Source organism: Molossus molossus, unplaced genomic scaffold (genome assembly GCF_014108415.1).
Source record: "Molossus molossus isolate mMolMol1 unplaced genomic scaffold, mMolMol1.p scaffold_m16_p_2, whole genome shotgun sequence".
In the NCBI taxonomy this organism is placed as follows: domain Eukaryota; kingdom Metazoa; phylum Chordata; class Mammalia; order Chiroptera; family Molossidae; genus Molossus; species Molossus molossus.
This window is the reverse complement of record NW_023425355.1, coordinates 8,654,123-8,680,398: the sequence shown is the minus strand read 5'-3', so window position 1 is coordinate 8,680,398 and position 26,276 is coordinate 8,654,123. Positions and strand designations below refer to the sequence as shown.

At 39.8% G+C, this 26,276-nt stretch overlaps 1 protein-coding gene across 2 annotated transcripts in view; it reads right to left on the bottom strand.

Annotated features, from left to right (window-relative positions):
• Positions 1 to 646: 646 nt before the first annotated feature.
• Positions 647 to 26,276, bottom strand: part of ATP7A (ATPase copper transporting alpha) — a 98,444-nt gene continuing 72,814 nt past the window's right edge. Inside the window, exons 15-24 of one of the 2 annotated variants that reach the window (XM_036270762.1) lie at positions 26,029 to 26,163; positions 21,385 to 21,579; positions 19,694 to 19,876; positions 17,361 to 17,577; positions 8,249 to 8,413; positions 6,336 to 6,478; positions 4,438 to 4,641; positions 3,806 to 3,923; positions 1,938 to 2,040; positions 647 to 1,289 (exon numbers count right to left, since the gene is read on the bottom strand). In XM_036270762.1, coding sequence (XP_036126655.1) covers positions 1,013 to 1,289; positions 1,938 to 2,040; positions 3,806 to 3,923; positions 4,438 to 4,641; positions 6,336 to 6,478; positions 8,249 to 8,413; positions 17,361 to 17,577; positions 19,694 to 19,876; positions 21,385 to 21,579; positions 26,029 to 26,163 — 1,740 coding nt within the window. In that variant the 3' untranslated portion in view covers positions 647 to 1,012. The remainder of the gene's footprint in view (positions 1,290 to 1,937; positions 2,041 to 3,805; positions 3,924 to 4,437; positions 4,642 to 6,335; positions 6,479 to 8,248; positions 8,414 to 17,360; positions 17,578 to 19,693; positions 19,877 to 21,384; positions 21,580 to 26,028; positions 26,164 to 26,276) is intronic. The other variant, XM_036270763.1, reaches the window with a different exon arrangement.

The window sequence follows — 26,276 nt, the reverse complement described above, 5'->3', positions numbered from 1 at the left end:
TATACTAGCTAAGGTCTTATATTCTGTCCATAAAAGGACAAATATAGTGAATCCAGGTAATATTATATGACCCGTATATGGTAAAATGGTAAAAAAAAAAAAAAAAAAAATTCTTTGAAAAACCTTTTATCTTTGAAAAAAATCAATTGTGAAGGAGGCTCAAAATCCGAAGTTTCTGAACAGAAGCCGATAGAGGACACTAAGAACAACGTAGAGGTGACCTCGGTCGGAGTGAACTGAAGGTTTGCACCGAGCTGGGGAGGAGCGCACTGAAGGAAGAATCTGATCTACTTTTCACAACAATGGAAAGATGGGAAGCAGGGAACCTAAAGCTGTGGCCCTTTAAAGTCTTTTGAAGTACAAGATAAAGAAAGGAACACGATACCGGAAATCTTGTTAGTTATTTTTATCAATGAAAAACCACCTACACTTAGCTTACTCAAAACAAGATACAAAAGAGAACATACTGGGTCATCTAAGAAAGCAAATGCAAAGACAAAGATGCAGGGAGATTGGGGGTGGGGGGAGCCTGTACTAAGGAAGGCACATCTATTTTTAAACAGTTTCTACTGTTTTCCATTGAAAACTAGATGCTTTATCCAGTGCTTTGAAAGCCACTGTTTCCCAATCTGGCAGGGATGAAGGCTCAAGAATCTCCTCAAGATCGTGCTCTCAAATATTCACATTTTTAATTATCCTTTTCTTGAACTTTTTTTTTTGGTCAAATAAAGAAAGTATCTATCACTTTAGCAGCAGTTTGGCGATCTTCAAATGTAGGGCTTGCTGTAAACCTCGCTGGCTAGTGAAAACAAAAAAACACTGGAAATTCATTTTAAATAAAGCTGGGTTCAGAGCTGATGCTCTGAGAAAGATCTTTTTGCCATTAGAAAATGCAATTCAAACAGAATCCCTAATAGAAGAGCATGAGAGCTACACAAAACCCTTCCACAATATTTGGAAAAGCTAAGGTGGCATCATGAACGCGGGCAGCGCTCCGTGCTCTCTGCGGCCGTTACAATGCAGTGTCGTCATCTTCCCTGCTGTCTCCCACCAGCAGTGAGTGCTTGTCAGGTTCACTGGTACCAACGCTATTTAGGGACCGTTTATCAGACAGTAGTGAGTTTATGGAGGCTCTGCTGTAATTAACAATCCGGTCCAGCAAACCCAGTTTAGGAGAATTTCTCGAGGTGTCATCTATTCCGACATGAACGCTGATTTCTGAAAGACTTTTCTGTCCCATCTGGCTTCGGGCATGCAGTTCGTAATTCTCATAAGTTGGTTTCCTGTAACTGGACACATGCAAAAGTACACTAGTTTGAAATAGCCAAATGTGAACTAGATGCTTGTTATATTTAAAAAATGAAAAGAGCCCTGGCCGGTTTGGCTCAGCGGTTAGAGCGTCCGCCTGCGGTCCGGAGAGACCCGGGTTCGGTTCCCGCTAAGGGCATGTACCTCGGTTGCAGTTTGTCCCCGGCCCTGGTTGGTTGTGCGGGTGGCAGCCACTCGATGTGTCCCTTTCACATCGATGTTTCTCTCTCTCTCTCTGTTCCTCTCTCCCCCTCCCACTCTACCTGAACAAAAAAAAATGGGAAAATGTCCTCCGGTGAGGATAAAAAATAAATAAAAAATGACAAGAGATTTGCCTGGTATGAAATGTACAAAGGCGGTCCCTGCTAGGCAAGTAGCTCAAAAGGAATTGGGTGAAGTCACATGATCAGAAATCCTACCTCTCAGAGCCAATGTACTCGATTTTACCCCACTTGGAGTCTGTGCTTGCTACATATAGACTACATACGGTGAAAATTACATAGCTAACATTTATTATTAAGACAGTTTGGGCTTATCGCTGATCCATACAAGAATAAAGCCTACCAAGACTGACTGTGGGTGACAAAAAGGAATATCAAATAGAAACGTGAGCAAGCCATTATACTTACAGTTTAAGGAAGAGAGAAGAAAGTACTACTGAAACAGATGAGGCAGCCATTGCAGCAGATCCCATCCAAGGCTGCAAAACCAAACCAATGGGCATAAACACTCCTAGGAAACAAGGGTGGATTACTTACAGCAGGTAGTACTAAACAGATCACCAATGTGCTTCTAATACGTATTTACAAACCATTTCCTCATTTGATATTTATTCTGCAATTTATCTTCCTGTTGGTGGAGACTTATGTAGCTACCCATTTTTCACTAAAAGGGCATTGCTGTGAACATTCTTGTACATGCCTCCCTGTACATGTGTTTGAGAATCACTGTCGAGTACACACCTAGAGGTGAAGCTGCTGGGTTAGAACATGGGCACGTTTTCAACTGTAGGTGGATATTCCTCAGTTGCTCTCCAAAGTAGCTGTACCAGATCACAATACCATCAACGGGGCATGAGAGTTCATGGTCTACAAACTCATCCACACTTGGTTTTGACAGACATTTTAATATTTGCTCATATGATGGGGATAAGATAGACTTGCTGTATTTTTCATTTTTTTATGTACTTATCTGTATTTTTTACTTTTTCTGCAGTGATCATATATTACATATTTTTAAAAATCACTTGTTCTATGAATTAATCTCTCTGGATTAAAAAAATATATATTGATTTGTGAGAGAGAAAAACATCGATTTGTTGTTCCACTACCACTTATTGATGCATTCATTGGTTGACTCTTGTATGTATCCTGACCGGGGATTGAACCTGCAACCTTGCCGTATCGGGTCAACACTAACCAGCTGAGCTCGGCCAGGGCTAACCTCTCTGGATTTTGATCGTTCTTTTATTCTTTATCCTCTCGGCATTTGTGTGTTTATCAACAGCTTTGTAATTGCTCTCATGTCATTCTGTCTTTCTTTGGCTCTCAAACCAGAGAGAACAACAAGAAAGTGACAACTATTTCTCTTATGTTATTACTAATTTCTACCAAGCCCCTAAATACAGGAGATTATAAGATAATTCTAAATTGTTCTTTCTTGGTCATATTCCTTCACTCAATGGCTCTCTCTCATCTAGTCCACAAACATAAAGAAAAACCTGCTGGCCCGGCCAGTGTGGCTCAGTGGTTGAGTGTCGACCCATGCACCAAGAGGTCACCGGTTCGATTCCCGGTCAGAGCACATGCTCAGGTTGTGGGCCTGATCCCCAGTGGGGGGCGTGCAGGAGGCAGCCAATTGATATTCTCTCTCATCAATGTTTCTATCTCTCTTTCTCTTCCTTCTTCGCTCTCTAAAATTAATAAAGAAAAAAAAGAAAAACAAAACCTGTTGGAACTGGAACTTCTCGGTATGCTATAATTACAACTATGTGACAAGACAAAAACTGACGCAGAGTTAAAAAGACCAGAAGTAAATAGACTAAATGCTAATGGTACTTGTGTTTGGGTAGTGAGATTAATGGTAAATTTATTCTCTTAAGAAAAAAACAAATAAAAAATATATGTATGAGACTATATAGAGAAAGAGATGAAGCAATGTAACAAAATATTATTAATTGATAAATTTAGGTGAAGGGTATACAGATTCTCATTGTATCATTTTTTCCCTGTGTGTGTAGTTTTGAAACTTTTCAAAATGTAAACTTGGAGAAAAATATAAAGTAAAATAAAATAAACCTGTCAGAATGCTTATACATTCTGGACTATAATGAACACTGCTGAAAATTAAAGCTATTGATCTTAATATTATCTCTTAGCACATCAGCAGACTACATACAAAGAATGAGCTCAAAACTAATAAAAAGACTAAAACTTCCAAAATGGTATGTCTCTAATGACTTCAGAGGAAAAAGCAATACTAGTTAACAGTCACATACCAGCAGCTATGGGAATTCCAACCAGATTATAAATTAGAGCGAAGACAAAATTTATCCGAATCCTCTTGACTGTCTTCCTTGATAAATCAATACTTGCCACTACATCTAGAAGATCATTCTGAGAACAGAAATATTTGTGATATTAGTGAGACATTCTTAACTAGTAATTTTTGCATTTGATACTGTGTATACTGAAGATGACATGTACCTTAGGGTAATATGTGAAGTAACTACAAATCTCAGATATCGCTAAAAATATGAGTCAGCCTTGGAAGATGTTTTTCGAGACTTTTTCTCACAGTTCTGAAAACACATTTAGGGTTGTATGCTGGTATAGTGATTAAATACTATTACAATGACCTCAGTATTTGTTGAAGATAAATTTATTATAAGTATGTTCCCAAATCTTGCTCTTCCCTTTAGAAGCTTGTCATTGTCATTTGCTTAACTGAACTGAAAAAATCCGGAAGTAATCAGTAAGACTTCTCGTACACCCATCTCAAATTCTCCATTTCAATAGCTGGGATCATGGGAATTAGAACAGAATCATCATGCTCAATCTACTTTATGACACGATCCCTGACCACTTAGAACAGACTTACACTCCTCAAAGTTCAGGCTACAGCACTCACCCTTATCAAAACCACATCGGCGGCTTCAATGGCTACATCTGTGCCTGTGCCAATGGCTATTCCAACATTGGCCATTGCCAGAGCTGGGGAGTCATTGATTCCATCTCCAACCATTGCTACCCGTTTCCCCTCCTCTTGGAGTTGCTTCACTTTAGCAACCTTGTGGGAAGGTAGAACTTCAGCAAATACCTTAGTAATGCCAACCTATGTCAGGGAAAATAGATTCAATTCAAGAAATATTACTGAGTACCCGAAATATAACTCAGCAATAATGAGCCATCATTTTCCACCCACCACATGTGCACATTTTGAAAGACTGATAACATCCAGTGACAGTAAAAACAGGAAGAGATAAGCTCCCTTATACAGTGTTGGTGAATATGTAAATTGGTACTGTCTTTTTGGAGGGTATTAGGCAGCATCTATCAAAGTATGCACATCATTTGGTTCATCAATTCCACGTCTAGCTATACATATTTTTTATCCTCACCCGAGGACATTTTTGCATTTATCTCCAGACAGAGCGGGAGGGAGAGAGGGAGGAAGAGAGAGAGAGAAACATCGACGTGAGAGAGACGCATCGACTGGTTGCCACCCACACAACCCCCACTGGAGCTGGGGACAAACTGCAACCGAGATACGTGCCCTTAGTGGGAACCGAATTCGGGTCTCTCTGGTCCACGGGCCAATGCTCTAACTGCTGAGCAAAACTGGCCAGGGCTGTTTTGGACATAATTGTACATGCATAAAAAGAGGTATGTCCAAAGATACACATTACTACCCTGTTTGTAACAACAACATTTTCATAATCACCTAAATTCCCATCATTAGAGGAATGGTTAAATACATCATGATACAGCCATACCATGGAATTCCCTGCAGCAATGTAGAAAGAATAAATAACTATTTGTTCAGACATGGACAAAGTTCCAAGGCAAATATATTGCTATGTAAAACTTCTATGCCCAGCTGGGTGTGGCTCATGGAATGAGGGTCGTCCCATGGACTGAGAGGTCCCGGTTCTATTCATAGTCAGGGCACATGCCCGGGTTGTGGGCTCGATGCCCAGTCGGGGGTGTGCAGGAGGCAGTAGATAGGTTTTTCTCTCTCATATCAATGTTTCTCTCTCTCTCCCTTCCTCTCTCTCTAAAAATTCGATAAAAACATCTTAAAAAGCAAACTGCTAAACAATCTATACAAAAATGATCCAATTTATGTTGAGAATACCAGAACTATACATTTGTATATGAACATGTATACATATAAAAAAGTGGGGGGACTTGACAGGGAGCTTGGGAAAAGGGTAACAAACTTTTCACTTTATTATAACCTTCTGTATTTTTATACAAGAATGCATTCATGTATCACTTGCGTTATTTAATAGAAGAGGTGGCAAGGCATTCCAAAGAAGAAAAGACTAATATGAGAAAAGTTTGGAAGGTAAGACAAATGTGGGGGTCAGTAGCAGAAAAATGGTATGTCAAGTGGTGCGCTAGGAAGATGGTTTCACCAGTTCAGGATGGACTGGGGAGGGACGCGCATGGAGTCAGTGCTGTATTTTAGGCATAAGAGGATTAGAGCCTGGCCTAGGCTGACAGCACTGGTGAAAAATATGAGCAACATTTCAATGGAAGCATCAACAGAAACTGGTGCACAATGTCACTTAAGCATCTCATGAACTAAGCAAATAGCTTTTAATTTATTACAGTACTAGCACACAAAGCCCCAATTCCTGTCTGAATAGCATGCCAATTCTTTAAGGAACCAGCTATGTCTACTCGGCAATAATGAAAATAATAGATATTAATTTTTTAGCATCTGAAGGCAAGAAAGGAAATGTATACGAAGAATCAGAAGTTACTACATAGCTCACCCCAACAACGAAGTGAAGCGATTACCTGAGAAGCAATAGATCTAGCTGTTTTACTGTTGTCTCCAGTCATCAGAACGACTTCTAAGCCCATAGACTTCAGGATGTGGACAGCCAGTTCTGCTTCAGGCTTTACTGTATCAGCAATAGCTATCAAGCCACACAGGACATCTAGTATAGGAGCACCAGAAAAGAAGGGAGTGTGGAATACACAGAAAGCAGAATAATATTCTGACTTAAAATTTCAAAAACAAAAGAATTTTGTGAAGTAAAATTGTTCAGGGCTTGGCTTAACTCAAAATATCGCCAAGCCCCCACAGAGTATAACACAAACCTTGTAACAAACCTCCATATTTGGTTATGAAAATTTCACAGAGTCAGGTAGGGATTATGAATAAAGGTAGTAACAGGAAAACGAAAAGAGAGACCTTACTGGATACTGAAAGACCCCTTTTCTTTCCTTAGAGAAGTATTGGCCGACAGCCCAAACACTTTAGCTAATTTATAGGCAAATCAAACTGAAAATGAATACTTTTTTTTCTTTTTAAGGTAGAGATAAAACTGGCATTTTACTAGTGAAAAAGTCACTGCAAGTAGTTATTTTATTTTTAAAAAGAAAAGTAAATGATGTTTTGTTTTTTCCTGGATCTCAAAAGGCCATTGTAAGATACTGTCTTCATACTGAGCAAGGATTATAAATGTTGACTAATTAATCTCATAGCTAGAAATTTACCTAAGAAATGATATAACAAAAGAAAGCACCTAAAACTTCAAGATATTTATTGTAGTGTTATTTATAATAATGAAATCTCAAGAATAGCTTAAATTTCCAACAGGAGAATGATTAAGTTAATTACAGTGTCTAAGTTTGATAAATAATACAGCATTAAAATAAAATTGGAAAATATTTAGTATTAAATAAAATAAAGCAAAATAAAATAGTATGTGTATAAGAATTTTTGATTTTTTTTTTTTCCATCCTCACCCGAGGACATTTTTCCATTTTTGGTTCAGACAGAGTGGGAGGGAGAGAGTGTAAGAGAGAGAGAGAAACACTGACATGAAAGGGACACATCGAGTGGCTGCCACCCGCACAACCAACCAGGGCCAGGGACAAACTGCAACCAAGGTACGTGCCCTTAGTGGGAACCGAACCCAGGTCTCTCTGGACTGCAGGCCGACGCTCTAACTACTGAGCCAAACCAGCCAGGGCAGAAGTTTTGATTTTTTTATTCAATTTTATTAAGGTAAAATTTACATACAATAAAATGCAACCATCTAAAAACAATGTATGTACTAATAGTGTAATTCTGTGTGTGAATGTTTTTGTCTTGTTTTGTTTTGTTTTTTTTATCCTCACCCGAGGATATTTTTCCATTTTTTGTACAGATAGAGTGGGAGGGAGAGAGAGAGAAACATCGACGTGAAGGGACACATCGAGTGGCTGCCACCGCACGACCAACCAGGGCCGGGGACAAACTGCAACCGAAGTACGTGCCCTTAGCGGGAACCGAACCCGGGTCTCTCTGGACCACAGGCCGACGCTCTAACCGCTGAGCCAAACTGGCCAGGGCTGTGTGTGAATGTTTATGTGTGTGTATGTATATGTACATATATAAACAAGAAAAGAAATATATACAAAACTGACCATGCGTTTAAATGATGAGATTATAATGTAATGTTACGTTATTTTTAGGTTTTAAAAAATCCTTGATTAGCTTTTTAAAAAAACAAAATAGGCTAAGGAGGAAAATAACAAAGCCAGGCAAATGCAAGAGAATTTTAAATTAATCCGCGTCAATTATGTATTGCTAACATTTTTACTTTGCATTCAAGCTGTTTCTGAAAAATTCTCATAGTTCAGAAGTCTCTCAAAAATACACATAAAACAACAGCTGAGATCACAACATTGAGTCATAGTGTACTTATGGAAAACCTTACCATCAACTGCCACCAATACAGCAGTACGACCTTTTCTCTCGTGTTGAATCATGGAATCATCTACATCATTATTAATGACAAGACCATTTCTAGTCATCCACTCCCGGTTACCAATGAGGACTTTGTACTGCTGAGCAGTAAGAGCACCTGAGTTTAAAAGAGCACCTAAAAGAAAGTACAGAAATAACATTTAGTGAGCTCGTTTAATATTGATAACAACCCCACGAGGCACGTTCTTCCTGTCTAACCTTGCAGTCACTACATTGTATTTTTGGTAAAATGCAGTTTACAACACTGATTTCTAAATGTTGAAGAAACATGCTCTGCTCTTCCATGTCTCTGGGCCTTCGCATATGTTGTTGCCTCCACCAGCCCTCCTTTCAAAATACCAAACTCCATCATATTCTTCAGGAGCTGGTTCAAATGCTACTTTCTTGTGAAGCTTGCCTTTTGGCCTTTCCCTTTGACTTTCCAAAGCAATTGAATTAAATTAAAAATACTGTGGATCAGTAGCTGAACATGGTTGAACGAAAACATACAACCATACTGATGTCTCCGTGTAAATGTGTGACCATTAACTTTAAGTGGGACTTTAGTGCCATCTGGTAATTCTACTGCTTCTCTAGTCTGCTCATTCTCCATTCCTTCCAGATCTCTTCTCCCGTTCTCACACAGGGGATGACTCTGCATCCTACTTCAGAAAGAAAATACAAGCAATCAGCAGAGAACTTCTACAAGCTCTCATTGCCACATGTACTCAGCTAGCTGTACCTGTGTACATGTTAATCTACTTTCCCCTCTGATTATATACTGCCCCTGCTCCTGTTTAAGGACAACCCCTCCACTCGGACACTAGCTCCCCCTCCTTTGCCTATTCTACAAACATCTCTCTAACAATTCACCCCTCTCTCTCTTACATAATCAAATTTTTGATCTCTACTGTACACAGTCCTATCTTTAAGAAAACCCTCAGAGGGAGTAGGAAGACAGAAACCAAAGAATTTATATGCATATATGCATAACTAATGGACACAGACAATAGTGTGGTGAAGGCGGTGGGAGGGGCAGGAGCAGGGAGGAGGGGGGTCAATGGAGGAAAAAAGGAGGGACATCTGTAATACTTTCAACAATAGAGATAAAGTTTTTTTTATCCTCACCCGAGGACACTTTTTGCATTTATCTTTAGAGCAGGAGCGAGGGGGGAAGAGAGCGAGAGAAACATCGATGTGAGAGAGACACATAGACTGGTTGCCACCCACACAACCCCAACTGTGGCCGGGGACAAACTGCAACCAAGGTACATGCCCTTACTGGGAACCGAACCCGGGACTCTCTGGTCCGCAGGCTGACGCTCTAACCACTGAGAAAAACTGGCTAGGGCAAGATAAATTTTTTTTAAAACCCTCTCTTGAGCTCACTAACCTCTCTAGCTACTGTCTCATTTCTCTGCTGCTGTACATATAGCAACACTTCTCCAAAGTGTTGACTCTGTTGGCTAGCTCCAATCCTTATCTTCCCATTCTCTTGTGAACCAACCCCAATAAAGCTTTTGTTTCTACTACTTCAAAGAATTGTTCATACAGCACACCAGTGACCTTTATGACAAATTATCAGTCCTCATTTTACTTGTCCTATTAGCAGCATTTTACACAGATAATCACTCACTCCTTGAAATACTTTCTTTACTTGACTTCTAGGACATCACATTCTTATGCATTACCTCCTTACTCATCACTTCTCAGTCTTCTTTTCTGATTCTTCCTCATCTCCCTGACCTCTTAATTTGTAGTGTTGCAGGGCTCAATCCTTAAACCTCCTTTTTACCCTGTCTACTCTCACTCCTTGGTGATCTTATCCAGTCTCATGGCCTTAAATGCCATCTATACTAGCCCTGTCCAGTAGAATTTTCTTTGGTGATTGAAATATTCTATATCCGCTCTGTTCAATACAGTAGGTACTAACATGTGGTGATTGAGCACTGAAATATGGCTAGTACAGTTGAAGGGCTGAATTTTAAATTAAATTTAACTTTACTTAATTTAAATTTTAGGAGTCACATGTAACTAGTGGCTAACATGTAACTACTGGACAGCACAGATCTGTCAGTGGGTCTCCCCAATCCGTATCTCCAACCCAGTCTGTTTCCTTGAACTGCAAACTTGTGCAGCCAATTGCCTACTTGATAGTTCCATTTATATGACATCTCCACTTAAATATCTAACAGGCACTCAAAATTAACACATCGAAACTGAACTCCTGATCAGTTTTCCTCAATATTGCCCCTGCAGTGGTCTTCCTCATCTTATTTAAATGGCAACTCTACCCATCTAAATTTCTTAGGCCACAAACCTTGGCATAATTCCTTTTTTTCTTTTTAAATTACAGCTGACATACAATATTATATTAGTTTCAGGTGTACAACCCAGTGATTAGACATTACATAACTACCCAAGTGATCATCTCGATAAATCTCGCACACATCTGACACCATAGTTATTAGAATATTATTGACTATATTTCTTATGCTGTACTTTATATCCCCCTGACTATTCTATAACTACCAATTTATACTGCTTAATCCATTTACCTTTTTCACTCATTCCCCCAACCCCACTCCCATCTGGTAACCATCAAAATGTTTTATGATTCTGAATCTGTTCTGCTTGTTCATTTTGTTTTTTAGATTCAATTGTTGATAGATATGTATTTATTGCTATTTTTTTCATAGTTTTTATCTTTTTTTCTTCTTCTTCTTCTTCTTAAAGAAGATACTTTAACATTTCATATAATACTGGTTTGGTAGTGATTAACTCCTTTAGCTTTTTATTGTTTGGGAAGCACTTTATCTGTCCTTCGATCCTAAGTGATAGTTTTGCTGGGCAGACTAATCTTAGCTGTAGGTCCTTGCTTTTCATCACTTTGAATATTTCTTGCCAGTCCCTTTTGGGCTACAAAGTTTCTGTTAAGAAATCAGCTGACAGTCTCATGAGAGCTCCCTTGTAGGTAACTGCTTTTCTCTTGCTGCTTTTAAGATTCTCTGTTTGGCCCAGCTGGTGGGGTTCAGTGGTTGAGCACTGACCCACACACCAAGAGGTCACCAGTTCGATTCCAGGTCAGGATACAAGCTCAGGTTGTGGGCCAAATACCCAGTGGGGGGCACAAAGGAAGTGGCCAATCGATGTTCTCTCATTGGTGTTTCTATCTCTCTCTCCCTCTCCCTTCTTCTCTAAAATCAATAAAGAAAAAACATTTTTTATAGAGAGATTCATTCTTTGTCTTGAACCTTTTTATTTTAATTATGATGTGTCTTGGTGTGGGCACCAAGAATTCGTCTTGTTTGGGGCTCTCTGCCATTCCCAGGACTTGTATGTCTTCACTAAGTTAGGAAAGTTTTCTGTCATTATTTTTTCAAATAGGTCTTCAATATCTTGGTCTCTCCCTTCTCCTTCTGGTATCCTCCTGATATGAATGTTGGTATGCTTGAAGTTGTCTCAGAGACTCCTTACACTGTCCTCACTGTTATATCCTTTTTCCTTTCTGCTGTTCTGATTGGGTGTTATCTATTTTCTTAACTTCTAAATATCTGATTTGATCCTCCTTTGCTTTATCTACTCCTCTGTTGATTCCATGTAATGTATTCTTCATTTCTGGCTGGATCTTTTTTTTATGTTTTCTAGTTCTACTTTTATGTTTCCTATCTCTTTTTGAAGTTCTCATTAAGTTCCTCTACTCTTCCCCTAAGTTCACTGAGCTTCCTTATAACCAATGTTTTTAACTCTGCATCTATTAGATTGCTTGCCTCCATTCTGTTTAGTTCTTTCTCTGGAATTCTGTTCTGTTCTTTCATTTGAGGCATGTTTTTGTTTTTGTTTTGTTTTTGTCTCCTCGTTTTGGCAGCCTCCCTGTGCTTGTTTCTATGTATTAAGTAGAGCTGCTGTGTCTCCCAGGCTTAGTAGAGTGTCCTGTAGGGCCCAGTGGCACAGCCTCCGCAATCACCCAAGCTGGGCCTTCCAGGTGCACCACTCATGTGGACAGTACACCCTCTTCTTGTAGTTGAGCCTTGATCACTGTTGGCACATCAGTGGGAGGCATTTACTCCCAGGCTGATCAGCTGCAAGGACTGGCTGTGACCACCAACCACCAATCTCTGAACACTGTGGAGGATCAGCTGTGCAGGGCCCACCCCACAGAGCAGGACTTACTTCAGTGGGGCTCTGGTAGCCACTGAGTCCATTCCTTGAGTGTGTCACTTGTGGAGTTGGTTGGGTGGTGCTTTGATGTGGTTTGAAGCTATCCACTGGGTGCACTGGCTCTGGGACCTCCCAGGAGGTGCAAGCCAAGGTCAGCCACTGCCTGTGTTCTGTCTGGGGCTACCTGGCTTGAGCTACAAAGCTATGTGTAGATGGCTGCTGCTTGTGCTGGCCTTGGAGGTGCCCAGGTGAGGCCAAGCTGTGATCCAAGGCCGGCTGCCCCTAGTGCCGGGCCTGGGGCCACTTAGTGAGAGGTACAGGGCCCGCTGGGGGCCAGATGCTGCTTGTTTGAGAGATTTTAGAAAAATCTGAAACATGAACTAAGGCAGGCCATTTGTATGGGAAAATCCCCTGGCAATAGCTTGGGTGGGCCCAAAAGTTGGATGGGGCAGGGTCTCAGGGAATCACCTGGGTGGATCAAATAGTATGAGGTAGGTTGATGGAGTCTCAGATATGGTGCCTGCCTGCCAGTTCTGTAGGGCAAGGGCTCACCAAAGGAACAATGGTCTCTGCCAGCACTTCGGTCTTGGAGAAAGCTGCCCCCTAATTCTCTCTTTAATGCCTGACAATTCAGTTCCTTCCCACATGGTTGGCATAATTCTTGACTCTTGTTTCTCATTATCCACATGCAATCTGTGAAAAAATTTGCCTGCCAGCTTTAAGACACATCTAGAAATTGACCACTTCTTATTACCTCTACTGTTACCACACTAGTCCCAGCAACCATTATCTTTCACCTGGATTATGGCAATAATTAATCTCCCTGCTTCTGCCCTTTCCCTTCACCCAACAGTGTATACTTACCTGAGCAGCTGGAATAATAATTTTAAAACGTTAAGTCATATTCCGTGACTCCTATACTCAAAACTCTCCAGTGTTTTACATCTCAGGGCAAAAACCCAAGTCCTTCAATGTCTATACCCGGTCTAGTCCTGCACTAACTATCCTACCTCTCTTCCCTTATCTTTTATTCCCTTCTCATCCATTTTCTCTGCTTGAGCAACACTGTTCTCCTTGATGTTCCTGAAACTAATCAGGCACATTCCTGGCTCAAGACTTTGTACTTAACATTCCTCCTGCCTGAAATGCTCTTATCACAGATAGTCACATAACTTTCTCCCTCCCCCTCCGCAGGTTTTTGCTCAAATTCTACCTTCTCAATGAGGCCAACCCTGATCATCCTATATAAAATAATATCCACTACTCCCAGCATTCCCTATACCCCTTACCCTTATTTCTTTTCCTCTATCATATAAATATGTGTGTGTATATATGCGCGCGCGCACACACACACACACACACATTTACTTGCTCACTGTCTTGTGTTCTCCCACCACAAATATAAGTTCCATGAGATAGGGACTTTGTCTATTCTGCTCACTGCTGATTCTTTAGTGTCTTGAACAGTGTATAATAAAAACTTTCAAATGAACAAAATTACTATGTGTCGGTGTGCTTGATACTAGAAGTTCATAGAAAAATTTTTAAAAATTACAGTTTAGTAGAATCAGACAGGCAAATAAAGAATTTTCATGCAGTGTGCCTAGTATAATAACAAAGACTAAGCACAGTTATGATTTAAAAAGAAGAGCAAATATCTCTGCCTATTATCTGCCAAATATCTCTGTATGTCAGTCAGTGAAGGCTTCACTGAAGAGAGATGTGAGCTGAGTCTTAAAAAGATGAAAATAAGTTCATGAACAATACTTTAAACAATAAAAAGTAAATAAAAAATAATTTGCTTTACAAAAAATAAGTTCATGAAGTAGATGCCACTGGGACAAGGACATTACCCAGAGAAAACAGTCAATGAGATGATCTAATAAGCATGAAATGATGCGATATAAGGAGGAACTATAAGCATAGGGATGGAACACAGAGTACGTGGTGGGGGGCTGGCAGTAGAAAAAGACAAGGTGGGTGGTGCAGGGAGGCAGGAGACTTATCATGGGGAACAGATCGTGAACAAAGTCCAGGCAGACTAGACTTTGTTCTGCAAGAGACAGAGAGCCAGTAAAGTTATTAACAGAATTCCACAGATGGGTTTTAGGATGTATGCAAACCTCCAAAACAGAAATTTTCTGAGAGGTGAGCATAGCTTTCATCACATTCCTCCAAAGGTTCATGATTCAAATATTGTTATAAGCCACCATAATAAAAGGTACAGATCAGAAAGAATATATGCACCCCTATGTTCGCAGCAGTACTATTTACAATTGCTAAGATCTGGAAACAACTCGTGTCCATCAGTAGATGAGTGGATAAAAAAGGTGTGGTACATATACACAATGGAATATTATGCAACTGTAAGAAAGAAATATCTCTCATCCTTTGAGAAAACATGGAGGGACCTCGAGAGTATATGCTAAGTGAAATAAGCCAGTCCGAGAAAGACAAGTATCATATGAGCTCACTTATTTGTGGAATATAATGAACAAAACAAGCTGAGGAACAAAATAGACCCAGAGACATGGAAGTGGGGGTGCAGACTGACAAACCTCAGAAGAGGTGGATGTGGGGGGAGGGAAGAGATAAACCACAGAACTTATACGCATGTATGTGTACATTTCTCTTTATTTATGGTTTTTTTTATCCTCACCCGAGGACATTTTTTGTTCAGATAGAGTGGGAGGGAGAGAGAGGAAGAGAGAGAGAGAGAAACATCGACGTGAAGGGACACATCGAGTGGCTGCCACCCGCACGACCAACCAGGGCCGGGGACAAACTGCAACCGAGGTACATGCCCTTAGCGGGAACCGAACCCGGGTCTCTCGGGACCGCAGGCCGACGCTCTAACCGCTGAGCCAAACCAGCCAGGGCCGCATGTATGTGTAAACAAGGACACAGACAACAATGCTGGGGGCGGGGGCGGAATTGGGAGGAGGGTGTCAATGGGGGAAAAAGGAGAAACATCTAGAACAGAAAAACAACAAACAAACAAACAAAAGAAACAGGCCTTGGCTAGAGACATGGGTTTTGGAGTGGCAGTGGATGCCCAGGTGTGGAAGAATAAGCACAGGCATTAACTAGATTGTACAGAGAGAGTATGTAAAATGAGAAAAAGACAAAGAACAAAACCCTAAGAGCAGGAGAAAAGATGAATCAGAGGAGGATTAGAAAGAACAGCCAGGTAAGTGAGAAGAGAATCTAGAGAAAGCAGGGTCATGGAATAAAGGGAAGTTTTAGGAAGGAAAAAATGGCCAACGTTGTCAAATGCTTTGGTGAGGTCATTCAAGCAGAAGACTGAGAAGTGACCACTGCAGATGGTATTGAATAAGGTCATCAGTGGATGTAAAAAGAATAGTTTCAGTAGTATAAATGGGGCAGAAGCCAGACTGTTCCATGAATAAGTGAATTCAGCAAGACTAGGCTACTATTTCTAAAAGTTTGGATATAAAGGGAAAAATATGCCCAGCCAGTGTGGCTCAGTGGATTCACTGTTGTCCCATGGACTGAGAGGTCTGGTTTGATTCCTTGTCAGGGCACATGCCCGGGTTGGGGGTGTGCAGGAAGCAGCCGATCAATGTTTCTATCTCTCTCCCTTCCTCTCTCTATAAAAATCAATAAGAACACATTTTTTTAAAATTTAAAAAGGAAAAATAGGACAAAATGTTGATGGAAATACAGTGGTTTTGATAGAAGTGTTTATATGTTTAGCAGGAGCTTCTACAGAGAGTTGGAAAATAAAGAAGCAAGGGAACATAAAGAGAAGCAGGTCTCTGAGGAATCAAGAGAAGGTGGAGGGCCCTGGCTGTTTTGGCTCAGCAGTTAAGAGCATTGGCCTGCAGACGAAGGGTCACAGGTTCGATTCTTGGTCAAGAGCATGTACTTGGGTTGCAGGTTTGAACCCTGGCTCCAGAGTCGTGTGGAAGGCAACCAATTGATGTGTCTCTCTCACACTGATGTTTCTTTCTCTCTCTCCATCCCTCCTTTCCACTCTATCTAAAAATCAATAAAAAAAAAATCCTTGAGTGAGGATTAACAAAAAAAGATAGTGAGAGGGTGGGGTGTGTGGGGAAGTGGAAGAGGGCACAGAGGGAATAAATGATGATAGAAAAAAATTAAACTAAATCATATATGTGTGTGTGTGTGTGTGTGTGTGTCTCACATCGATGTTTCTCTCTACCCCTCCTTCTCACTCTATCTAAAAATCAAAAGAAAAATATCCTCAAGTGAGGATTAAAAAAAAAAAGACCCCTAGCCAGTTTTGCTCAGTGGTCAGAGCATCAGCTAGTGGACTGAACAGTTGAAGGTTCGATTCCCAGTCAGGGGAGTGTACCTCAGTTGCAGGTTCACCCCGGCCCCAGTAGGGGTCGTACGGGAGGCAACCAATCAATGTGTCTCTCTCACATTGATATTTCTCTCTCTTTCTGTGAAAAGAGAGAGAGAGAGAGAGAGAGAGAGAGGAATCCAGAGCACAGATGAGGGGATTCATTAGACAAGATGAGGGATAATTCTTTCCCTGAAAAAGGAATAAAGCTGGGCAAAAAAAAAAAAAAAAGGAGCACGTGTCTGGAAAATAAGCCAGATAATTTCCTTAAGGAACTAGGGGTGAGGCCACAGATCATGTGAAGGATATAAGAGGCTTGGAGTAGCTAGGATGAGAAATAAAAGAAAGCTGAAATGAGATGGAAGATCAGCTAAGACTAGACTTCATCACCCTACAGTGGAGTCAAGGAGCACAGATGGTAAATGTTCTCAAGTAACTTGAGTGAAGGGATCAGAGGCCTATGGTAAAATTGATTTGCAAGAATGAAACCATAATGCCAATTTTAATTTCTTATATAACAGTTCAGGATTATAAAGTTAGACAACTGTTAATAACTGTCCCATAATTGGTATTACAAAGAAAATTAGCTTACTTGAGAGCTGAGCATCAATAATCATGGAAGATGAAGTTGATGACTGTTCATTACTTGCATCAATCTGAACCAGGGATGCATTTTTAATATTATTTTCCTCTGTCTTCCAGTTATTCTTATGTAGCAAACCTTCAATATTGGTAACTTTACAGCTAATACCACAGCCTGGCACAACCTGGAAATCTATGCAGGTACCCAAGGTTTCAGTGTCCAGCTCCTAACAAATAGAAACAGAAGGATTTCCTCTATTGTTCTAATAATCCAAGGTCATCATTAACAAGATCAAAGATTACTGCTGATTAATTATAAATGTTTAGAATAAAATTATCACTTATCATTGCCTATTTGACAGTGGATTTTTTTAGTCTTTTTATCAACTATTACGTTTTATTGTAGTGAAAGGACACAGATTAAAATCAACAAAGGAAAGAGGTTCATATAGGGCAGGTTCAAGAGATACCCAGCATGGAGCTTCCAGTGGTCCCCTCCCAGTGGAGTCATGTGAATAGTGCTTAATTCACCCAGCAAGTATGGATGATTATGTGCATACAGTGTTGCCAACCAGGGACGCTCACCTGAACCTTGGTGTCTAGAGCTTTTATTGGGGCTCAGTCATGTAGACAAGACTGACCATCTCCACTGCTGACTTTAGCCTCTAGTCCTTCCAGAGGCTGAGCTGATACAGAATGGCCCTAGTCTTCCCACCATAAATCACATCATTGGCATAGATTATCTGGCATGGCCAAAGGCTCCCCAGGTAAACCAAGACATTCTTATCAGGCAGCAAACTCCAAGGATTTAGGGGTTACCACCTAGGACCTGGGGCCAAAGGCTAAATCTTTGAGCAAATTTAATCCCTTATTATACAGACACAGAGAGGAAGATTTGTGGAGCTTTTATCAAGTGTCTTTAAATGACAGTGGATTTTAATAAGGACAAAGGAACAGAGTGTTGAGTATAATGTTCAAAATTACAGGACAACCTTAGAATCCTTTGTTTTAATCCCACTCTCTAAAATGCATACCAAGTTTAGGGAAAGAAAATATGGACAGTTTATCAATATTCTCTGCCCTTTCCAGTAAGGAATTACAAGTTAAATATTTAATTCTACTGTCAGGTCAGATTTTCTGTTAATTACAGGGAAAAGGGTAACAAAAAACTGGGCCTTTAGTTACTAGAGTGCCTCTCTCGTGTAATTCTGTATCCTTAGTAAGTCAAGGAATTCTGGCTCTTTACATCTTCATCCTCTCTGCTGTTCCATGGTATGTAAAGAAGCCAGGTTAGTAATAGTTAATAGGTAAAAAGGAAAAAGAAAAAAGAAATGACAACATCAATGGTAGAAATTGCCATATTTTAACTATAAAAGTACGTGAGATAACTTACAAAGAACGTATACAAAGCAATAAGAGAAAGGTAAACAATCCTATAGGCAAAGGATTCAAGCAGACAGATTACAGAAAAAGAAATTCAAATGATTAATACACATATGAAAATATTCTCAACATTATTCATAATTAAGAAAATGAAAAGCAAACCATCAATGAGTTAACATTTTAAAATATTTTTTCATTGATTTGTTTTTTTTAGAGAAAGAGGAAGGGAGAGAGAGATAGAAACACTGATGTGAGACGGAAACATTGATCGGCTGCCTCCCACACACCCCCTACTGGGGATGGAGACCACAAGCCGGGCATGTGCCCTGAGCAGGAATCAAACCGGGACCTCTCAGTCCATGAGACAATGCTCAATCCACTGAGCCACATGGGCCAGGCAAGTTAACATTTTTTACTTATTATAGTGGAAAAAACAGTGTTGGTAAGAATGTTGGGAAATGGACAGTCATAACTTCTGGTGAAAGTATATACTGGTACAACCTCTGTGTGGGTATTGGTAATATTTGCCACGTGGGTATTGGTAATATTCATCAAAATTTAACTGCATGTTTCCTTTGATCTAGCAATTGCATTAATAGGCATTTAACATAGAGATAAACTTGCAAAAGCTGATAAGGATATTAAATATACATTGTAAGAGCCAAAAATTAATCATGCAATAGAATATAATAGAGCCATTAAAAACAATGAAGGTCTGTATGTCCTCATATGAAAAAATCATTTAATAAAATTTAAAAAACAAGGTACCAAAGATTGTTCACTGTATGACCTTTTTATGTAAAGTTTAAAAAACAATAAATGCAAATATTTTGTTATATGCATTAAAAGTAGTTAACAGATGCACACCAGTGAATCTAGTAACAATTACTTAGTTGTGTACTTTACAAGGGTAAACTTTATAGTATGTGAATTGTATCTCAACAAGGAGAAAAACTCTACCTGCTTGCAGTATTTGGTTACGGCTGCTCCTAAAGGGTGTTCACTGTTACTTTCAGCAGTTCCCACAATGGCCAGGATCTTACTGCGTGATATTCTGTTACTTTCCACTAGAACTTTTACTTGATTCACTACGGGGGTTCCATGGGTAATGGTTCCAGTCTTGTCAAATACCACTACCTTCACCTGTAAGAAAATTAAAATACAGTATACTTAAATGACTTGATAATTCTTAGTATCACCATTCCAGAAATTTAAAAAAGTTTTACTTCTTAATAAGCTTGGACTTAATAAACTGTCTTTGGAAGAATAAGGGAAGAAATACTCTTAGTTATGCCTACCCCCTTGGCCCCCCCCCACACACATACACACAGGAAATGTTTAACCTACTGTGGATACATGTTAAACACCTAGAACTAATTATTAGAGGCTGACTGTTAATAGTTAATTAAGAAATGCCTCTAGTGCCTCCAGGGAAAGATAAAGGTTTTAAATAGTAATGAATTACAGATCTATAGGGGAAATCTGGCCATTAGACAGATATAATAAGAGAAAGGTAAATAATTAAGTTGAAATGAACACCAGATAAGACCCGCTGGGCTGCTTTGACTTTATTGGGTCTAGAGGAGAAGCTTGGCCTGAGAAGAGTTGGCTCAGGGAATCAATGAGGGAAACGAAGCCCAACAGGATAAAGGAACAGTCTGGAATTAGAAAACAGTCACCTCACAGTAAACTCAGAATACAAACCTTGAAAAATGAATAGCTTGAGGAACCGAGATGAAAAGATATGACAAGTAAATAGAAAGCATGACTCCCAACAAGAAAAGAATAGCTATAAAGGATATTATGGTGACAACTGAGGAAACTGGAATGTGGACTACAGATTAGATAATAGTACTATATCAATATTAATTTCTTGATTTTGAACTTTGTACTGTGGTTATGTAAGAAAATATCTTTCTTAGGAAAGGAGGCTGATATCTGCAATAAAGGGTAAATAGAAAGTCTTTATACTATTCTTGCCATTTTTAAGTTTGAAATTATATCAAAATAAAAAAAATACTATAAAAACTAATAGCCCATATTCACTAGATGAGGTTCCATTTCTACACTGTGTTGTATGTTTAGTACATGCATGCATCTCTGTGTAGTTCATATCCTCATAATAAGAACAGACTAGAAGGAACATGGTTTTAGTTGAAGTCAAGTAGCCTTAATTGAGATCATTATGAAAATCCTAATATGAAAGAGACTGGGGATAAGATTATATTCCTGAAGTCATAGTTGCAAATTTTCTTCTGGTGACAGAAAAGCAAAGAAACTGCAATGTAACCACAAGTGCTATCTCACAGTGAAGAACATAAACGTGGAATCACAAACAAATAGGTCAAAAGCCTGAAAGACCTGGACAAACACCTCCTCCGTCTTCTTGCCCTAAAGACTTTTCTAGTCTGAGCAGGGATAGGATTCCAGGCTTTCCACATCAGTGTCTGCTCTAAGAGAAAGGACTCCAGTAGTTTTAGAGGTCTTAAATAACTAAGGCCAATCTGGAACAGAACCAAAATAACACCTTTCCTACCTCAACCCTCAGGATAATGCCAAAAGAAGCTTGGCTTATGGGCCAGGTGGAAATAATTTAGGGCTCTGTGTTTCTTAGTAGGTGTGCCAATTCTTAGCTCTGGGAACTATCTTACCTTATGAGCCATCTCCAATGGCTCACCACCTTTGATTAGTATGCCGTTTTGAGCGCCTACTCCTGTACCCACCATCACAGCAGTTGGAGTCGCCAGACCCAGTGAACAGGGACATGCAATGCACAGAACTGTGATAGAGGCTTGGAAAGCAAAGCGTATTATCGTTTCTGTTCGAGAGATACTTCTGTTGTAGCCCTGTAGAAGAAAAGCATGAATTCTGGTTATTGATCTAGAGCTATACAAAACAAAAGACAGAAAGTCTAACCGTATTTAATTTTTTTCTCTTTATTGATTTTTGAGAGAGAGGAAGGGAGAGGGAGAGAGAGATAGAAACATCGATGACAGAGAACATCAAATGGCCGCCTCCTGCATGCCCCCGACTAAGTCTAACTCTAACCCTATGTAAATAAAACCTCAGCCCTGGCTGGTTTGGCTCAGCAGTTAGAGTGTCAGCTTGTGGAATGAAGGGTCCGGGGTTCAATTCTGGTCAAGGGTATGCACCTGCATTGCAGGTTTGATCACTGGCCTAGTAGAGGTTATGTGGGAGGCAACCAATCAATGTGTCTCTCACATTGATGTTTCTCTCCCTGCCCCCCCCTTCTACTCTATCTAAAAAAAAATCAATGGAAGAATATCCTCGGGTGAGGATTAACAAAAAATTAAAACCTCAATTTTGAAGTCACATAATCCTACTTAGCTACCAATTTATATTTTTTAGTTACTAGCAAGAAAACACTTTTTTACATTTTATGAATAAAAGAAATTGTGACATAACTGGTAAACAAGTCATGGTCCCCAAATCAAGATTTCAACTTTACTGATTCACAGTTACAAACTATGGAGTGAATATAAGGAACATAAAAGTCAGCTTTTTTTTTTTGCCCCATATTGAGAGTGTTTTTATTAGGGACTTTCAAAAATTGTTGCAAACAGCCTGGCCAGTGTGGCTCACTGGTTGAGCATTGACTCATACACCAAGAGGTCCCTGGTTCAATTCCCGGTCAGGGCACATGCCCATGTTGTGGGCCCCATCCCCAGTGGGGGCTTGCAAGAGGCGGCCAATCGATGTTCTCTCTCTTTGATGTTTCTCTCTCTCTCTCCCTTCTTCTCTCTCTAAAATCAATAAAGAAAACATATTTTTTAAAAAACAGTTGCAAACATGGGACCTAATTCTCAATAAATTGGATCCTAAACAAAAGGAATTCTGAATTTCTGTATACTGAGACCATAAATCTGCCTTTCTTTTTTTTTTTTTTAATCCTCATCCGAGGACATTTTTCCATTTTTTGTACAGACAGAGTGGGAGGGAGAGAGAGGAAGAGAGAGAGAAGGAAACATCGATGTGAAAGGGACACATCGAGTGGCTGCCACCCTCACGACCAACCAGGGCCGGGGACAAACTGCAACCGAGGTACATGTCCTTAGCGGGAACCGAACCCGGGTCTCTCCGGACCGCAGGCGGACGTTCTAACCGCTGAGCCAAACCGGCCAGGACTAAATCTGCCTTTCATACTCTTCTCTGAAGACAATGAAAAAAAAATCACAAAGCATACAAAGGGAGCTTAAAAACATTTCAATAAAATTATTTTGGATGTAACCAGGTGAACTAAGTATATCTGGTAGTATAGCTCTGGTTTTTAATAGTTTACTTGTTTTTTTTTTTTTAAATGTTTTTATTGATTTTAGAGAAAGGAAGGAAAAGGGAGAGAGAAACATCAATCAGCTGCCTCCTGCATGCCCGCCACTGGAAACTGAGCCCACAACCTGGACATGTGCCCTGACCTGGAACTGAACCAGCGATCCTTTGGTGCACAGGATGACACTCAACCAATTGAGCCACACCAGCCAGGGCTATTTATTTATTTTTTTTTTATTTTTAAAAAAATATCCTGAGGATATTTTTTCCATTGATTTTTAGAGAGCGGAAGGAAGGGAAGGAGGGAGGGGGAGAGGGAAAGGGAGAGGGAGAGAGAGAGAGAAACATCCATATGAGAGAGACATATCGATTGGTTGCCTCCCCCAGCCAGGGCCAGGGATTGAAACAAAAACCCAGGTACATGCCCTTGACAGGACTTGAACCCACAGTCCTTCAGTGTACAGGGCCAGTGCTCTAACCATTGAGCTACATCAGCCAGGTCAGTATAGCTCTAAATGACACTGAATATTTGCTTGTGTGGGTAATTATGATCGACTATACTAGGGGAAATCTCCTAATATCCCCTGAACTCATGATATGCATTCCAAAATACCTCCCGGAAATCCCCTTGTTCAATGTGTACTCAATCAATATGAATCATTTAAAGAAAATTTTTTCTATTATACTAATGACCATACCATGGAACAAATACACAGTTGTTATGATTCTACTTGCTCTTTTTTTTTCAGTGTTTTTATTGATTTTTAGAGAGAAAAGAAGAGAGGGAGAGAGAGAAACATCAATGAGAGAGAAACATTGATCAGCTGCCTCCTCTACACCCCCTACTGGGGATCGAGCCCACAACTAGGGCATGTGCTCTGACTGGGAATTGAATCAGCGACCTCTTGGTGCATGGGTCGGCGCTCAGCCACTGAACCACACCAGCTGGGCTCTACTTATTCTTTAATTGAAGGGACAAACAGCATAAAACACTGTACAGAACAGCACTTTTAAAAATAAAGAAACATGCCCTGGATGGTTTGGCTCAGCAGTTAGAGCGTCAGCCTGTAGACCAGTGAGTCCCGGTTCGGTTCCTGCTAAGGGTATGTACCTCGGTTGCAGTTTGTCCCCAGCCCTGCTTGGTGTCGTGTGGGTGGCAACCACTCAACATGTCTCTCTCACATCAATGTTTCTCTCTCTCTCTTCTTCCCTCTCTCCCACCTGCTCTATCTGAAGATAAATGCAAAAATGTCCTCGGGTGAGGATTAAAAAAATTTTTTTTAAATAAAGAAAGAAAGAAACACAACAAAGTAAGACTTTCTTAATAGTAATGGTTTTACAGTGCTAGATTCCTACTCAATTCTCAAATACTTAAATACTTTTTTCCCTTTTTTTTTTTTAAGTGCCCCAAGCGGGAACCGAACCCAAGACTCTCTGGTCCACAGGCCAACAACGCTCCAACACCTGCTGAGCCAAACCGGCCAGGGCTTAAATACTTATTTATTTATTATTTATTTACCTTTATTGATTTTTTTAGAGAGAGAGAGAGAGAGAAATATCGATGTGAGAAACATCAATTAGCTGCCTCCTGCATGACCCCACTAGTGATCGAGCCAGAAACTTGGGCATGTGCCCTGACCAGGAATCGAACTAGGACCTCTCAGTCCATGGGACAACGCTCAATCCACTGAATCACACCAGCTGGTCAAATACTTAAACTAAGTGTTCATCTAAGAATTCTATATCTATATGGTAACAGAGTTGGAAAGGACTTTCATAAACATCTAAGCTTATGTTTTCATACAGGACATATGTGCATGTTTTCACCTACACTAATTCCAATCCTGCAATTCAGGTATTATTATCACTAAATTACAGATGACAAAACTGAGGCTAGGAGAAGATTGTATCTCTAAAATGAGGCACACTGCCCTGGCCGGTTTGGCTCAGCGGTTAGAGCGTCGGCCTGCGGTCCAGAGAGACCCGGGTTCAGTTCCCGCTAAGGGCATGTACTTTGGTTGCAGTTTGTCCCCGGCCCTGGTTGGTCGTGCGGGTGGCAGCCGCTCGATGTGTCCCTTCACATCGATGTTTCTTTCTCTCTCTCCCTTCCTCTCTCTCCCTCCCACTCTATCTGTACAAAAAATGGAAAAATATCCTCGGATGAGGATAAAAAAAAAAAAAATTAAAATGAGGCACACTGCAGTTCTACTTTACTGCTTTATAACACTATACTTTAGAGACTATCATAGAACTAGAAAGAAGCAAGTACTAATATTATCTTTTAAAAAATTTTAGTTGATTTTAGAGAGAGGAAGGGAGAGAAAGAGACAGAAACTTCAATGTGAGAGAGAAACATTGATATGAGAGAGAAACACCAATTGGTGTCCTCCCATATATGCCCCAAATGAGGATCGAACCCGCAACCTGGGTATGTGCCCAGACCAGGAGTTGAACCTGCAACCTTTCAGTGTATGGGACAATGTACAACCAACTGAGCTACACCAGCCAGGGCCTAATATTATTTTATATTTATAAAGCATTTAATAAATTACTAAGTGTTTCTAACACATCATCTTATTTAATTTTCACAAGTTACTCAGGATGGGCTTATTAAAATCTCACTTTATAGATGAATAAAATGAAGCTCATAGAGAAATTAATTTGACCAAATTCACACAGACGGTATGTGGCAGAGCTGAGATCCTGAGGTTTTCCTCAATATATCTATAGTCCTTTCTGAAAGCAAAATCATGCTAGAAACGAGACTAGGTATAAAATATAAAAGTTCAGTACTTGCTTTGGGAAAAATCACATCATACTAAAAAAAAAGATTTCTAAAAGGAAATCTTTTATAGTTATAGAAATGCAAATGTTATTCTTTTCATCCTTCCACTCCAGTACCTTTGAGATACTAGTAATTATTAAGGCTATTTTCCAATTAATTACTTATGTAAAAAATTCACAAACTGTTTTATATATGGTAAAGAATTATTACATGTCACACTTACAGGAAAGTAGGTTTCCACAACTTGAAAATTCAGAAATCCAATTACAATCCAAACCAAGAGGGTAACAATGGAAATAATAACAATAAAAGGAACAAAGTAGCCACTGAGTTTGTCTGCAAATTGCTGGATAGGGGCCTAGAATTAAATAATATAACAACAACAATACATAAATCAAAGTCTCCTTTTTATAATAAATAGAGCACAGTTATTTTAATAAACTTCATATTAATGCAAATAGAATTAATCGA